At 28.0% G+C, this 16,043-nt stretch overlaps 1 protein-coding gene across 1 annotated transcript in view; it reads right to left on the bottom strand.

The window, feature by feature from the left end:
- Positions 1 to 1,444: 1,444 nt before the first annotated feature.
- The window catches only part of LOC106679415 (targeting protein for Xklp2), a 17,908-nt gene continuing 3,309 nt past the window's right edge, over positions 1,445 to 16,043 (bottom strand). Inside the window, exons 4-9 of the mRNA XM_014418563.3 lie at positions 9,108 to 9,234; positions 6,407 to 6,518; positions 5,325 to 5,453; positions 5,029 to 5,181; positions 4,442 to 4,543; positions 1,445 to 1,965 (exon numbers count right to left, since the gene is read on the bottom strand). Coding sequence (XP_014274049.1) covers positions 1,912 to 1,965; positions 4,442 to 4,543; positions 5,029 to 5,181; positions 5,325 to 5,453; positions 6,407 to 6,518; positions 9,108 to 9,234 — 677 coding nt within the window. The 3' untranslated portion in view covers positions 1,445 to 1,911. The remainder of the gene's footprint in view (positions 1,966 to 4,441; positions 4,544 to 5,028; positions 5,182 to 5,324; positions 5,454 to 6,406; positions 6,519 to 9,107; positions 9,235 to 16,043) is intronic.

Here is a 16,043-nt window from a genome sequence, read left to right as displayed (position 1 = left end):
CATGAATCTCATTTATTTATATTGTTAACTTCAAACACTGCCAGTTGTATCTTATGTCCCCCCTAAAGTTGTCATTGCCGTATTGTTTTAAATTCCAGACATCTTGATAATAAATGTGATGAAGTTACTATACAAATAGTCCTAACCGAAAAACAATGTCCTTAGAGGAGTTGTTACTCAAGATAAAAAATTTGCACAATATTATAATATTCTTGCAATGAATGTCAGCATTATTTTTTCCCAAATGGGACATAAGTACAAAATGCTTTTGTATTATTTATAAACAGAGAATGAAGAGTTAAAAAGTGATATATTAGAAGTGAATGTTTTGTCCATTGCAATATTTTTTTAAAAATAAAAATATTTGGGTAGAAACTGTTTAAAGTGATTTAATATGAGACATATTCCAAGATTAAGGACTTGGGTTAATTCTTACTGGATGGAACAGATGGATCATATGAAAGAAATGTAATTTAACTAATGCCTGAACACTTCATTCTTTGTTATGAATACTTTTCCTTATTATTATTTATTAATTATTTTTGTAGTTTACTGTAAGCAAAATTTACTGCTTGACTACAATTGGAGCATGTTGAGCCCCTCAATGTGTTTAGGGTGTTTGTTTTATATTTTTACCTTTATTTTTATCATGTTTAGTGTTCTTTTATTTTTCAGTATTAGAAAAATATATATTACCTACAAAATTAAACACTTGATAGAAATGTACCCAGGTGTCTCTTAATCCCCGCTTACTTATCCACTTACTTGACTATTTATCAATACTGAATTTTCTAAGTTTTGTTCTGAGATGTAAAATCTCACTTTCGTGAGTTTTTCTTTGAACTGACTTTAGTGCCGTCAATGAATTTGAATATTAATTGATTAACCTATCAATAATATCTAATAAGTTTAGAATATTCTATAATGTATCATAACATAGGCAATATCACATCCTAAATAAAGTATCCCATAGGAAAATCCTGGATATATCATAATTTTGCCAATTAATTGATGCTATTATACAATTTATTTATGAATCGTTTCAGCGATAATGTTTTCACTAAAAGTAACACAAACTTTATTTTTTTTTTTTTTATCATGTTTTCTGTTTTTGTATATCCTGTTGGTTGACTTTTATTTTAAATACCTCATAAGTCGGAAATTTCAAATTGGAAGGTTTTATTTTATTTAAATTTCTTAGCTTATATATCTCCTTTTAAAACTACCTACAACTAGATGTGATTTTAATGTATAGTGCAAAGCAAATGAAGATTTTTTAAACTGTTAATATGGCAAATAGCATAGTTAATATGGCATCAAAAATTCTAGACCTGTACAATAGGGTGTGACGATTAGTGAACATGCAATATGTAACTAAGTGACCAGGGTGTTCTAGCTTACATCACACCCAACCAGAAGCTAACAAGAAAATAGGTTCATCAGGTTACGTGTAAGAAAATGTAAAATCAAGTTTATTTAAATTGTAAATTTTGACTCATTATTACACTTAATTGTATATTATTTTCCAATTTTTTAATCCATGTAATCACCCCAAAAACTTTTAATACAGATAAATTAGTTTTCTAAAACTTTAGTGAGAAATGGCAAAAACCTAACACTTCATGCAAAGGATAAACCACAATGAAACAATAAAATCACCAACTGGATGATGGTTTATTCTTTTATATAAAGCTAAACTAATTACAATATTTGTTATTAACAATAAATATATCTGAATCTTAACAATATTATTTTAATTAAATTAAGTTACGTCATTTTGAATAACAACAATCTATAATACATAAAAACATATTTAAAATATTTTATATCCTATAGAATACAAATCAGTATTTATATTATAGTATAATGGTCTTTAATATTATGATATAACCATAATGGTAGATAAAAACATTATTTTGCATTGTTTCTTGAAGGTCTTCCAGTAGGTTTAGTTTCATTTTTAACCTGAAATGTTAAGATAAAATGTTATTAATACCAATAGTGGATACATCATAAAATTAATTTTAATCATCTCCATTAATACGATAAATCATTACCATTTAAATATATATGATAAATAAATAAATAATATGATTCTAACAACCGCTTTTTACTCCTCTATAAATAGGTATAAAAATAAAATATTTTTTTCAAAAAATTACAGAAAAAAGAAACTAAGAATCGACAAATGATTGCCAGTTTTAAAAATATGCTTTTGTTTGATGTTAATCTAAAGACCACCATAAACGTACAGGAAATTTTTAAAGAAAAACCCTTAGGTGTCATCATAAGGGATCTGTACCTTCTGAACCTTTGTACCCTAATGTGAAGGATTGTTCTCAATTTTATAGGTTATTTTGTATCATACACATGGACAAAACATCTGTCACAAGAACTTAAAATAAGTAAAGAGCTGTTGATTGTGTAGTTACATGGCAAGAAAAAAAAATAAAAACAAAAATATGGTCCTAAAAGTAGCTTTTAAAAGAGAAACATGTATAAAATGCAAATATGCACTAGTAAGTTTGTTTTTTTTATTTAGTTAAATAGCTTAATTTAATATAAAATATTTCTAGAAAATTTATTTTAAAAAATTTTTTCCATGAATTTTTAATTTCGTATACAGTAAGTTCTCGATTTAAAACAGGATTCCTTACAACCACCTTAGTCGTAATGTGAAGTGGTTATAACTCATAAAATAACCATCAAACTATTAGTATAAGAATGTTTTGTATGTTGCTAAATGTACATGTATCGAAATAACTAGATATATTAGGATATAAAATTTGTTTACTTTTTTTATCAGGCATTGACCGGACACTGGCTGATAGAACTGATTAAATCATCCACATTTTAAACTTTCTCATCTTTTTATGCTATGAGCGCAACTGATGATTAAGTTAAAAAAAAAATTGTATTTATTTATTTTTTTGTTCATTATTCTTAATTGACAGGTAAGCTTTCTCGCATAGTGCTGAACATATCAGGAAAAATAAAATATTTCAAGTTATGATATAAATATTTACGGAATCTAATATATTAAGTACTCACACAACACAAAATTAGATGGTATATAACTTTTATTTTAAATTCGCATCAACTATTTCTGAAATACTTACATTTGGATATCTAGACAAAGTTGGTAAAAATTGTTGGTTTTCAATTATCATAATCCCAGACAAAATTTATAATGTTATATCAGTATACTGTAATATATTATAACTGTATAATTTTTTAAATAAGTTTTTGTAAGGAATTATCATTTTTCAGTTATAAATAAAAAGTTATAAGAAAATCTTTTATTTATTTTTTTTTTTACCCTAAATCCTAACCCTTAAAAATCTATCTCCATCTAACTTCAAACAAATGGAGAATGCCAAAAAGTCAAATAACCGAATTTCTACTAAATTTGAAGATTGTCAGTGTCCATAAAGCATGAAAATAGTTAAAACTATTTCAAAAAAAGAACAATCTTAGTAGTACCAAAATTATAGATATCATAAAATTAGAAGTTACTAGTGAAAGCCATTTGTTAGTAGTACTACTATTAGCTTTGACAAGTCTTTGAAAGTTTCATCCACCAATTAATTTTCTTGGGATTAAATATAAAACTTTCACTTTTTGGAATTTTACCATCGGTCATAGAGTAAAAGCTATAAATTTGCCAATTTTCAAGTTTAAAGTATATCTAGTAAGTACTAGAATTAGTAGATTATTGAATGAGGGAAAAAATCTGACTCACTGACTGTGATTAAGTAAGTCGTACAAGGAGTTATGTTGTAAATATTTAGATTCAAAATATAAAGTACTCATTAAACACCAAATTTGATGCTCTAGAATCTAGATTTTCATTTAGAACTGACACTTACATGGCAAAGAGGTTTTAAAATCTAACCTTGAATTTATTGGCAAAGTTTATAAAAACTCATGTTTCTATTGTTTTACTGGACCTAATGTAGAAAGATTGATACTCATATGTTCTTAATCTTGAAACAAGAAAGATTTCACTTTGAAGCACTGTTTTGGAGTTACAAATTGATAATTGAATAAGTTTGTTTTGTTTTTTTTAATATATTTTACCAATATACATACTCCAATTTGATGTAAAAAAAATATGTTTTCCAACATTAATTTACACCAAAAATTCCTATTTTACTGACTTACAAGTACAAGTGATGTTTTTAAAGTTAAATTATATGAAAGATTTTAATATTTACATTTGGCTAGACTTTTAAACTTTTCAAGGTTTGTTGATTTTAATCTCTATTCAAAACATGATCTCGTAGTAAAATGGGAACTAAGAGAAGTAAGATAATGTAAAATAGAGAACATAAAAATTTTTATTAATTGCGAAGAAGCTTCCTTGAACCTGTCAATTCAAATTGTAAATTCATTTCATTTAAAACAAGTGAGTGTTAGAACGGACTTAAATAGAGCTTACCTTAGACAAAGGCTTAGTAGTGACAGGATGTGAAGCAGTACTCTGTCTAGGTAGTTTCCTAGGGATACTTGAACTTGAAGAAGATGCAGCCTTATTTTGTTCCTTTATGGCAAATGAAAAAAAAAATTAATTATCAAGCAGCAATATTAGTTAAATCCAATAACTTCTTCTAACAAAACAATCATTTTATAAAGTAGTTGATCTATTTATCTTGCTTGATATTGAATGATAAATTTAAATTTAAATAACTATAAAAAATTAAATTAAGAAGCCGGGTAGCCATTCCAAATCAACATTCTGAATGATTCAAATCCTGGTTTATCACACAAAATTTTCTTTTGACAGAAAATTAATTAACAGTCAGGGTGGAGACCAGATTCCTGGATTACATGGCCTTAAGGAGTGAGTACCTGATAATAGTCAGGAAATAAATCAAGTAGTTGGACCTCAGTTCTTGTACCCAAGATAAACATTAGGCTGGAACAGGCATCTTTAATCGCCTATCCCCTATGGATGAGAGATTTAGTGAGCCCTAGGTGACACCTTAACAACTTCATAATATGTTACATAAACAAAAAATAACATACTTCTTCAAGTTTCTTTTGTTTTTCCATTAGCCTCTCCTGGTTCCTCTTTTCAAAACTGAAAGGAACTGCTTTAGTCGTACTGTTGGGCTTTTGTATTGTCTTAATACCAGTGACTCGCCAACTCTCTTTCACCGTTATTTTATTATCTTGAATCTGAAATAATTACACTTGGATAAATTTATTTAAGAGAGAACTAAAAAAAGTGATATGTGATCGTTATTTAAAATAAAAATTTTAAGATAAAAACATTGGATAAACACCAGAGATAAAAGTAATAAAGGAACATGAATAATTACCTCCAAATGTTTCTTTTTTGGTGGCAGAGGTTTTCTTAACAATGTTCTTGGAGTACCTTCAACTTGTTTATTTTCTTTGATGCTACTAGCTTCTTTTATATTTTCAGACCTCTCTTCTTTTTTTTCTTCCTAAGAAAAATTTTACATACATTAAATAGTAAAAAAAATAATGCTGAAGTACACAACTTATGAAAAAAAGATATTTATTTTCCAATTACCAATTATAAAAAATCTATTGTAAAATTTTCTAAATTATTTATGTAATTGTATACTTATCAATAAACTGAACATTCTTAACTTAAATCACTTTCATCGTTATCAATATAAATAAAGTCACTTTCATCCTCATCAATATAAATTAAGTCACTTTAATCCTTATCAATATAAAAATCCAAAAATTCACTTTTAAAATCCGGAGGTTGAAATATATAATTTTTAATAGATAGATAGTATCTAATAAATAATAAATAGATATAGTATCTAATAAATAATTAATAGATATAGTATATAAGAAATAGTATCTAACAATTTAATAAATAGATTTTAACTAGATAGAAAAATGTACTAAAATCAAGCATAATAATTCGTAAATAATCTTATCCAGATCCAGGGCATACTTATTTAAAGCTCAAACTTAACCCAATAATTTTAACCCTAATCAATCACACAGTATATCAATGACTCCAGCCAAGTCTTAATAAAAAAAAATTATAAATATAATAAACACAAGCATCAGTTATTAATATATACTAATATAATATTACTGACATTTAGTTAATAATATAATAAACAAAACTGCAATGTTATGCAAAACTAACAAGGTCAATAAACAAGACAGACACTATCTCAAGTAAATAAGTTGTATATCTTACAAGTAGTAATTATTAAAATTCTATAATAAAATATGAAGAAAAAAATGTACCATTGTATATTATAAACACTTAATTAGCATCAAATTATTGAGAGGGTAGCATCATGTATTTTGATCCATATTTACTGAAAGGATTAATGTTCACATTATTTGAAAATAGAATTAGAGTTAGCAGTAATCACTAATTCCATTTAACAAAACAGAAATATACCTGTTTTTTGTTCCCTGGCACTGTCAAATTAAATGGAACTGGAATGGTTGGTGGTTTAGGAACTGGTTTGATAGCTACTCGTTTTATAACTTCTTTTTTCTTAATCACTGATCTGAAACAAAAATAAGTGAACTTATAACAATTAGCATGATAAATATTTAAGTACTTTTATGACAAAAACATGATAAAATTTTCAAGAGGGCAGTTATAAATTTTCAATCCTTATCAAGTCATTTATTAAATCATTTTGCTGTTCTTACTTTAAGCCGTGACCATGAGCCAATGAAGATATAAGGACTAAGATAATTGAAAAAAAAATTATACACATTTTTAAATTTTAAATGTCTACTTATTATTTAGGTTAAATACATTAGATAATCCTGTAATCATTTTTATATTAGAAGAGAAGCTATCAGTATCCAGCACCATATTCATCTCTTTCTGACAATTATAGAACAAACTATTATAATACACGTATGCAATAATAATAATAATAATAATAATAATTTATTTATTTATTTATAGGACAACCCCCGTACAAATAGACTTAACCTGTAAAGTTCATAATTTAATAATCATTGTAGTAATTTTACAAATTAAAAATCATTTATATAAGCTAATAATTTATAATTAAATTATAATAATTAGGTATGCAACAATATTTAATTACTAATTTATATATTTATTTGTCATGCTGATTATCAATATAATGATAAAGAATACATACCGATTATTAATATAATACAATCATACCTTTAATTTTTCTTCTCTCCATTTTATTGGACATAATTTATTTCAATATTAATTCATTGTCTGTTTTTACTAAAAAAAAATTTAAAATTGAATTGTCTTGTTCATCATGATTTTTTTTATATATGTTCTGCTTCACTATTTCATTTAACTTAATTGTGGAAGAAGAGATTTCATCAACTGAATACAGCATATTTAGGCTCTACCGACATACAAATCAGCAGCAAAATCATAACGCCAGCCCAACATGTCTTGGCTAAACCTGCTTAATTAATATATTTCAATTAAATTATTAATTTAATTTATTTTTGAACTACTGCGTTTATTAGTTATTTGCAGTGATATGTTAATAATGTTTTGGTATATGGTCTACTTCTTGTTTTGAGTTTTTCATTGCTTTATAAATTGATTTCAATGTCTTCCACCTGGTACAAGACTTTTGTTTATGTAATATTTTGATATTTTCTAAATCATATTTCATATCGCAGGTTTTTGACATGTTTGTCAAGGCTGTTTTTATTTTTAAAATTTGATCTTTATGTGCACTTGTAGCATATTGTAATATACATGTAGTGTAATAATTTATTCTTAAATTGTTAAACACAATTGAAAATGGTGCTGAACACTGATAGCTTCCAATATACGTTTATAAAAATAAAATTACTAGACAGCCTAAGGTAGTTAACCTGAATAATGAGTAAAAATTAAAACAGTCTACCTCCAATGAAATTTAAATTTTAACAATATTATTTACTTATTCATTACTGAATGGATTTTAAAATTAGAACATATTAATATGTTAGAACATATTAATATAGAATTCCATTGGTATTTAGGATACGATATTGAAATAAATAAGAATAATGATAAAAACTAAGATTTTAAAATGGTGTCATAAAAAATTAAAATTATCAGGATTCAGTTCTTCAAGTACTGATGATACCAATCAAGTTTAACAGTCATTAAAAAATAACGTTTTCTTTTAAGCAGAAAATTCTATCCTGTTACTGAACCAACAATTAATTTATTTTTAACCCTTTGCACTCGAAAGTGTTTTCATTCATATTACCAGCGTAATAATCCATGAACAGCTACCGTCATCTGTTACTAAAAGCGAAATATCTTATACACACAATAGTTTTTACAATTAGTCTTTTTCCTCATCTTATCAACCAAAAATTATTTGTATTGTCTCCATAGCAGAGGCCCTCGAGTTTAAAGACAAATTTTAAATGGCTCTGCTCTGGAGCCCTCATGTGCACAGAGTTAATAATATAAAATGTATAACTGTATAAATTTCACAAAAACTCTTCTGATTTCTTGCAGGCAACTGAACTTAAAACTAATGTCCATGGCATAATAACACAACTGAACATTGAATTAAGCTAAGCAAATAACATCACATCATTTACTATTCAATCTGCTATGCAAGACATGGCTAATTTAAACAATTTTTAACCTTTTTGCTTTTACTTAGGAAGAGTGTAAATATTTGTTATGACACAACTGTTGAATAAAAAAGAAAGTTTGAAGAAATCTGACATGAATTAAAGTAGTTTTGACAATTTATTGACACATTATTTAACATGAAACAATCTTTGCTTTGGGGAAGATTGCAAAAAAAAAAAAAAGTTGTTTTCACTATTCATTAGTTGTTAATGAAGGAAACCTATGAACATTTTCAATGATATTGATGGTAGTGATCAGTCAATAGAATAGTAAAAATAAAAACAAAAATTTTGGCTGTTATTTCTTCTGACAGTCTACATGGCAGCCAAACCCAACAATATGTATCTTCTTCAGGGCTAGAAATATAGTATGCACCAGTCAAGATATACTCCTACATATAACTTATAATATTACCATTAATTATTTAAATTTATTAAAAAATAAAAAAATATATGAATACAAAAATATTGAATAAATTATATTTTGTAAGATAGAAGCATACTTCTCTTTATCATCAGGTACTATAATTGTGGGTGCTGTGCTTGGCCTTGCAGCTCTAATTTTAGTCCTTAGTTGAGGAGAATGTGCGACTGTAGGAAGAAATTTGCAGCTCTTTGATTTGAACATAGCTAAAAAAAAATACAAGCACAGATTTTAAAATTAAATGCTAATTATAATGTATCATTGAATATTCAAATTGGTTTTGTTTTTGTACTAAATTTCTTAGCCTAACCGTTTAGACAATATATAACATCCAAGTCTAAGACTTAAAAATAGCTAAATAAATGAGTTACCTTAAATTAATAAATGAGTATTAAAAAACTATTTCCCAAATATACTTTTAAATAATTGTACAAAGAAATGTCAATAAAAAATGGATTCAGAGAAAAGTCAGTATGTTAAGCCAATAATGCTTATAGTTAGTTATATTTAGACACTATATACTTACAGCAAAACTCAAATAAAAGTGTATCAAACAAATTAAACTGATTTTTTTAATATTTATTAGTTTGTAAGTTTCAAAATAAGGTTTATTAGTTAATTTCATAAAGTTTTAAATATAACAAAGCTCAAGCCATTATAATATATAGAAATTTCATCATTATTAATATTAGTTTACCATAAAATTGTAATAATATTTACAAAGAAGAAAACTCATTAGTTTGTTTTGTTAATGCAAGCCCAATAATAATTAAACTCACACTTGAGGACTGGCTTTTGCCTGGTGCTATTTAATATTTATGGACTCTCGAGAGGTAGGCTATAACAAGTTACAGAAATGAGTAGAAATAAAAAGTTGCTGGACTGAATGGATTTTTCGATAAGCCAAAGTATTTTTCTAGCATAGTAAATTTTTCATTAAATGAAAGGGACAACAAAGATCCCAAGAAGAAACATTAAAAAATATTTTACTGAATGAACAACATTACAAATCATTATATATGGAAGAAAAAACTATGTTATGCATATAAAGACCATTACTGTGGAGTAGTTAAGTCACTGCAAAGGGAATCTAGAAACAAATTTGAACTTCCAGAACCTTAACAAATTTTAAAGACAGATCAGACTGAAGCAGGGTCTATACTGCCAAATGATGATAAATGAGTAACTATTTAAAATAACAGAAGAGGTGCTGGCTAAATAAATAAAACTGAAAAGTAGGCTAATGAAAAAATTCCTATAGCTCGCATAGATTTCTTTAGCAAGGCTTCATACTTTTCTCGGTAGAGATAAGAGTTTTTTTTTACTGCTTCCATTTGGTACCTTGTATATTATATAATTGAAATTAGATTGGTACAACATGAAGGTACATATATTTATGTAATTATTGTGATCAAACAAGACATGAATATTATTAGTAATTATGAAATTTAAAAATAATAAGTTATGTTTTTATTTTCATTTATTTCACATAAAATCAACTAAAATTGAACGTCAGAACTAGATAGTCTACAGACTAAAATACACCATAAAGTAACTTGAAAGTTTTGATATTATAAAATCCATCTCCATTGGGTACATCCATATTTTCCACCACGAAATTTAATAATAGAAGAGCGGAAAATTAAAAAAATGCAATATAATGTATACTATTCCACAATTTTTAAACTTCTAACTTATCAAGCCAACTTAATTTTATATTTTTTCTAAAATATTTATGAACCCTTAACGTAAGCTTCGACGTTTCAGTCAAAAATAGGGGGTGGGGAGACAGTATGAAATTTAACAGCCTGAAAAGCTCCTACCTTAAAATTTTGGACATGAGGCCCCAAAATGAGATTAGAAAGCAGCAAGCGTTTTTAAATTTCAATTGGTTTGAAACACAAACTATAGATTTGAGGAAGTTTATTTCAAGATCATGATCGAAAAGGCAATCTCCCCCTACGAAGTTCCTTTAATTTCGGCTTCTAGTATTGTTTAAAGTTTATGTTACCCTTTATAAAATAATTAAAGAAACTATTTCTTAAACCAATATTAAGTTTTATTGACTTTGTTTTTTTTAAGTTCAGGTATGGTTTCTACACTCACCATAAATACTTCCAAATAATTCAGATCCAATTACACTCGGGGAGATGATTGGCTAAAATAATATTTTTATCGAATAAATCTATCACCGGAAGAAATAAAAAAAAACCAAGGGCATTGACTTCGGACAGTTTAGATTTGATAACCTTGGATCCCAAAGACGCGCGAACAAAATTAGTTAGTTTAATTTTTGTAGAAATTTATGATTTTTTGAGAAATAACGTAGGGGATAAATAAAACAAAAAGTTCAATTTATTTTGCATTAGCTTAGGCTGAACAATTCTTAAACGTATTCAGGACGTACCGCAGCACCCTTCCGCCATTCTGTTCATTCAAGATCAGAGCGTGAAACTGAGGAGCTTGAGTCCGAGACTTGTATAAAAGTACATATTTTTGTTTAATGTTCACAAATAATAAAAAAGAGGTTAGGGTCAAGTTGAGATCTTTTCTTTCGATTTTCAAAGTTAATCAATTAATTTTTCGATCGACACTGACACATCAAGTTATATGAAAAATAATTCAAACAATTTTAATTCCAAAAATTCTTTTTTTTTTTTTTATTGCTAACAATGAGAATTGATTATTTTTTTCAAATAAAGAAAATTAAAAATACTTTGCAAGAAATTGTTTTTGCAAATTAGGTATTTAGGCCCTCTAAGATTATTTTAATGAGGACAAAACTATTTGGTATTAAAGATCACTTTATTTCTCATTGATTCACTGAGTTAAATCAAAATCGTTTGAGCCGTTTAGGAGAAAATTAATTCTACGAAGTGATGTTGTAAGTTAATTCAACGAAATCCCAGGCACATTCACATCTTAAATATTTAATTTCAGTTGCGTAAGATATTCGTGTTTGAGCTCGGCTGACCACATACACATAGACCATTTTTCGCGAAACTTGTTTTGTTTTTTTCGACTCAGGGGACCTCCCAAAACGGGTATTTCCGTTGAAAACTCCAATTCAAAATTTTGCAGGTCACAATACCTTCCCTTATTACAAATTCACTTTTTAGTTCGTTCCATTCTCAAAGTTCTATAGTGACCAGTGGCTCAATGATTGCCCATCCCATCCCTGTACAGTTTATTTAGTGATTTAAAAAATCTATAAAATTTATTTATTGATGCCATTCAACTGTAAACATGGGAGAAATTCCTAGAAGTGGGGAATCAAGACTATATCCTGAGAAATCAGTAGGGTTAAACATCAATACTCCACTATAGCTCTTAGGGTTCTCCTTTTGCAAAACTTTCATACCTCACTCATAAGAAGGGGAAAAAACAGAGGACTGTGACTATTTCCCTGCTTAACTCTTCTATAAAAATAGAAAGGTTGTGATGCCTGAACATTAATATCCTTTGGATCTTTATATATGGATTTAATGACACTCACAAGGTTTTTTGGCACCCTTCTTTTAATAAGAGCATCCCACCTCCTTTGTCAGAAGAAAATGAGAATTAAGACTCAAACATCTGGTGCAGTGCAAGCATCACACAACATTCACTTATTACCCTACTTATGGTCTCCACTTTTGTGTAGATTGGTGGGTTCATGTCGAAATTATCCCTATTTTTGAATGGAATATTAGCCGGGTGCGGTAAAAAAAAACTCAAATAGTAACTGGGTATACTATTTTTATTGAGCCAACATTTCGCCCCACGTTGCAGGGCCTCGTCTAAAAATGATACAAACACTTGACATAGTTACAAAAAAAAAAAAGAAAAAACATAAGTGGAAAATAACAGAGGTATACAATGAAAAGTAAAATATAATAAGAAAAATTAAAGGTCGTAAACAGTAAATGAAAAGGGTAATAGTAACAGATAGATAAAAGATAAAATAAGAGAAGCAATATTAAAGAAAGTAAAATTTAAGAGATGAAGAAAGAAAAGAATAAAATCAAATGATGAGACAGAATTCATACCTGTTTTGACGGGAGTCAAAGTCAGAGTGAGCCGTTTGTATTGGGAACAGTGGGGATGGCAGTTTAGCACGTCACAATATTGAAAATAATTTAAAAGTAAACATTGTAAAAAAAAAAATTAATTAGGTAAACAATAAATGGTAATATACAAAATAGAGGGGGAGAAGAGATATTTACAAAATTATAGAAAAAAACAAACAAACTCATAGATAGAAAAACAAAGGAGTAATAAAGTATAAAATAATGGGATATACTACGAGATGAGACGTTTGGTTAGGTTGGGGACAGTGGCAAGAATGGAAGGATTGTCAAAATTAAAAGTATGATTCAGGTTTAATGCGTGTTCTGATAATTTAGATGCAAATGGATTACAGGAGTTGATAGAAGTTTTGTGCTGGGAAATGCGGTTCTTAAGTTGGTTTTTATTTTCGCCGATATAGAAGGAATTGCAACATGGGGTTGAACAGGGTATCCGGTAAACTACATTGGAACGGTGTAAGATAGGAATAGGGTCTTTCAATTTGAAAAAAGATAGGAAATTTTGTTGTGGGACTTCAAGCCAAGACGGAGGGTGGGAATAGTGGATCTTAAGGATTTTTTAATTTTATCAGATAGAATGGGGATATACGGAAGCGACCTGTACTGAAAAAGTGGTGGAGAGGGTTGAGGACAGAAGGGATTGGAGTAGCACAGTTAATGTAAGAATCGAGTAGTTTGTTAGTAATTTTCTGAGGGGAATTGTTGTTAAATAGGATCTGTTTAAAAAACTGTATGTTGATCTGGTGGTATTGAGGGTCAGACAGAGAAAAGGATCGGTGGATAAGGTTCTTAGCAACATTAATAATTTGGTGATAAGAGTGTTGAGAAAAATAGTTGAGGAGTCTGCCAGAATAAGTGGGTATGGTATACCAATCAGTGGATAGGGAACCATAGGAATTTCTGATAATAAGTAGGTCAAGAAAAGGGAGGGAATGGTCAATTTCACCTTCATCAGTAAACCGAAGACGATTGAGTAAGGATTGAGGACAAGGAAGAGATCGTCCATGTACTTTATAATGACAATTATGTCTTGTGAGAAGAGAGGTATTATAGAGTCGAAAAGGTCATTAAGAACAATATTAGAGATATCTGGAGCAAGGCAGTTCCCCATCGCAAGTCCGCTAATTTGGTGGTAAACTTTATCGTGAAAAGTTAGGTAACCAGAATTACAGCAAAGTTCTAAAGCAGGAAGAAATGAGGTGAGGTTAGGCATGGTATGAGGTTGAATTATAGTCCAGTTCTTCTCAACAATATGAAGGGCTTTGTCAATGGGGATGTAAGTAAAAAGGCTTTTGGCATCAATAGATAAAGTTATCAGGTATGTTTAAGGATTGTAATAGTTCTTTAAGGTGGACGGAATTACGGATATCATAAGAGTTATTGTGGCTGAGGATTTGAAGGGAAGGAAGAAGAAATTTACTGAGTTTAGAAGAGGGAGCGTTGATATTAGAAATGATGAGGCGAAAGGGTCTTTATCAACTTTATCATAAAGTTGATAAAGACTGCATCTCCCTTACATATCAACACATTTTGAACATAATAAAACCTTCATAATATTTCTTTTCACTTTGTTCTGCATTTCAGAAGCCCACTTTCTTGTCATATCTTTTATTCTTGTTTCTCTAAATTCTCACCACTTATTTTATTATTTTTATATTTACTATCCTTCCTGTTTCATTTATATTCATGTATCTTATCTTTTAATTTATGTTCATGTGTTACATTCTTAAGTGTACTTATATTAATTACTTTATTATTAATTTTCTATTATAATTTACACTTCTCTGTATCCCCACTCATTTGGTATATTGTCTTTCTTAATCACTTACACATAGTGTATCCCATTATTTTATACTTTATTTCTCCTTTGTTTTTCTATCTATGAGTTTATTTGTTTTGTTTTTTTATATAATTTTGTAAATATCTCTTCTTCCCCTCTATTACGTATATTACCATTTATTGTTTACCTAATTAATTTTTTTTTTTTTTACAATGTTTACTTTAAAATTATTTTCGATATTGTGGCGTGCTAAACTGCCATCCCCACTGCTCCCAATACAAACGGCTCACTCTGACTTTGACTTCTGTCAAAACAGGTATGAATTCTGTCTTATCATTTGATTTCATTCTTTTCTTTTTTCATCTCTTAATTTATACTTTCTTTAATATTTCTTCTCTTATTTTATCTCTTATCTATCTGTTACTATTACCCTTTTCATTTACTGTTTACAACCATTAATTTTTCTTACTATATTTTACTTTTCATTGTATAACCCTGTTATTTTCCATTTATGTTTTTTCTTTTTTTGTAACTATGTCAAGTGTTCGTATCTTTTTTAGCCCTGACGAAGCCCTGCAACGTGGGGCGAAACATTGGCTCAATAAAAATAGTATACAAATAGTTACTATTTGAGTTTTATTTTACCACACCCGGACCATATTCTATTCATCTATACACACAGTCAATCGATAATCTTCCAGTATCCCTATTTTTGTAATTTTCGAGTAAAACAAACAAATTTAATCACTAAAGAAGGCAAAATAAAAAAAAAATATTTTTCTGTTGTTATAAAAGTTCTTAATTTAGAATTTTTCAAAGTGGGATCAATAAATATAGATTTTGTTCCTAGAAAGAATATAACAAACTAACGAAAGATAATAAAGCCACAATGCAATCGGAAAATATTATGTGACCTTGGGCTTTTTCTGTTTGAATCAGACATTTCCATTTTCCTCTTTTTGCCCTTAATTCATTCATAAAATTCTTTTATACAATTATTGACTGCCACCTGGACTATCTTTCTACTGAGTAAAAACTTATAATTAATTTCATAAGTCTGAATTAAGAATTATTTACAATTTATAAATAATTCCTTTGAATTATAGGGTTATTAAAACATCTTAAATAGCATATTAATGCATTGTGTTCATAAATAACATTTATTTAA

This window comes from Halyomorpha halys, unplaced genomic scaffold, assembly GCF_000696795.3.
Source record: "Halyomorpha halys isolate HHAL.00 unplaced genomic scaffold, Hhal_1.1 Scaffold200.1, whole genome shotgun sequence".
In the NCBI taxonomy this organism is placed as follows: domain Eukaryota; kingdom Metazoa; phylum Arthropoda; class Insecta; order Hemiptera; family Pentatomidae; genus Halyomorpha; species Halyomorpha halys.
This window is presented reverse-complemented; position numbering and strand designations above follow the sequence as displayed.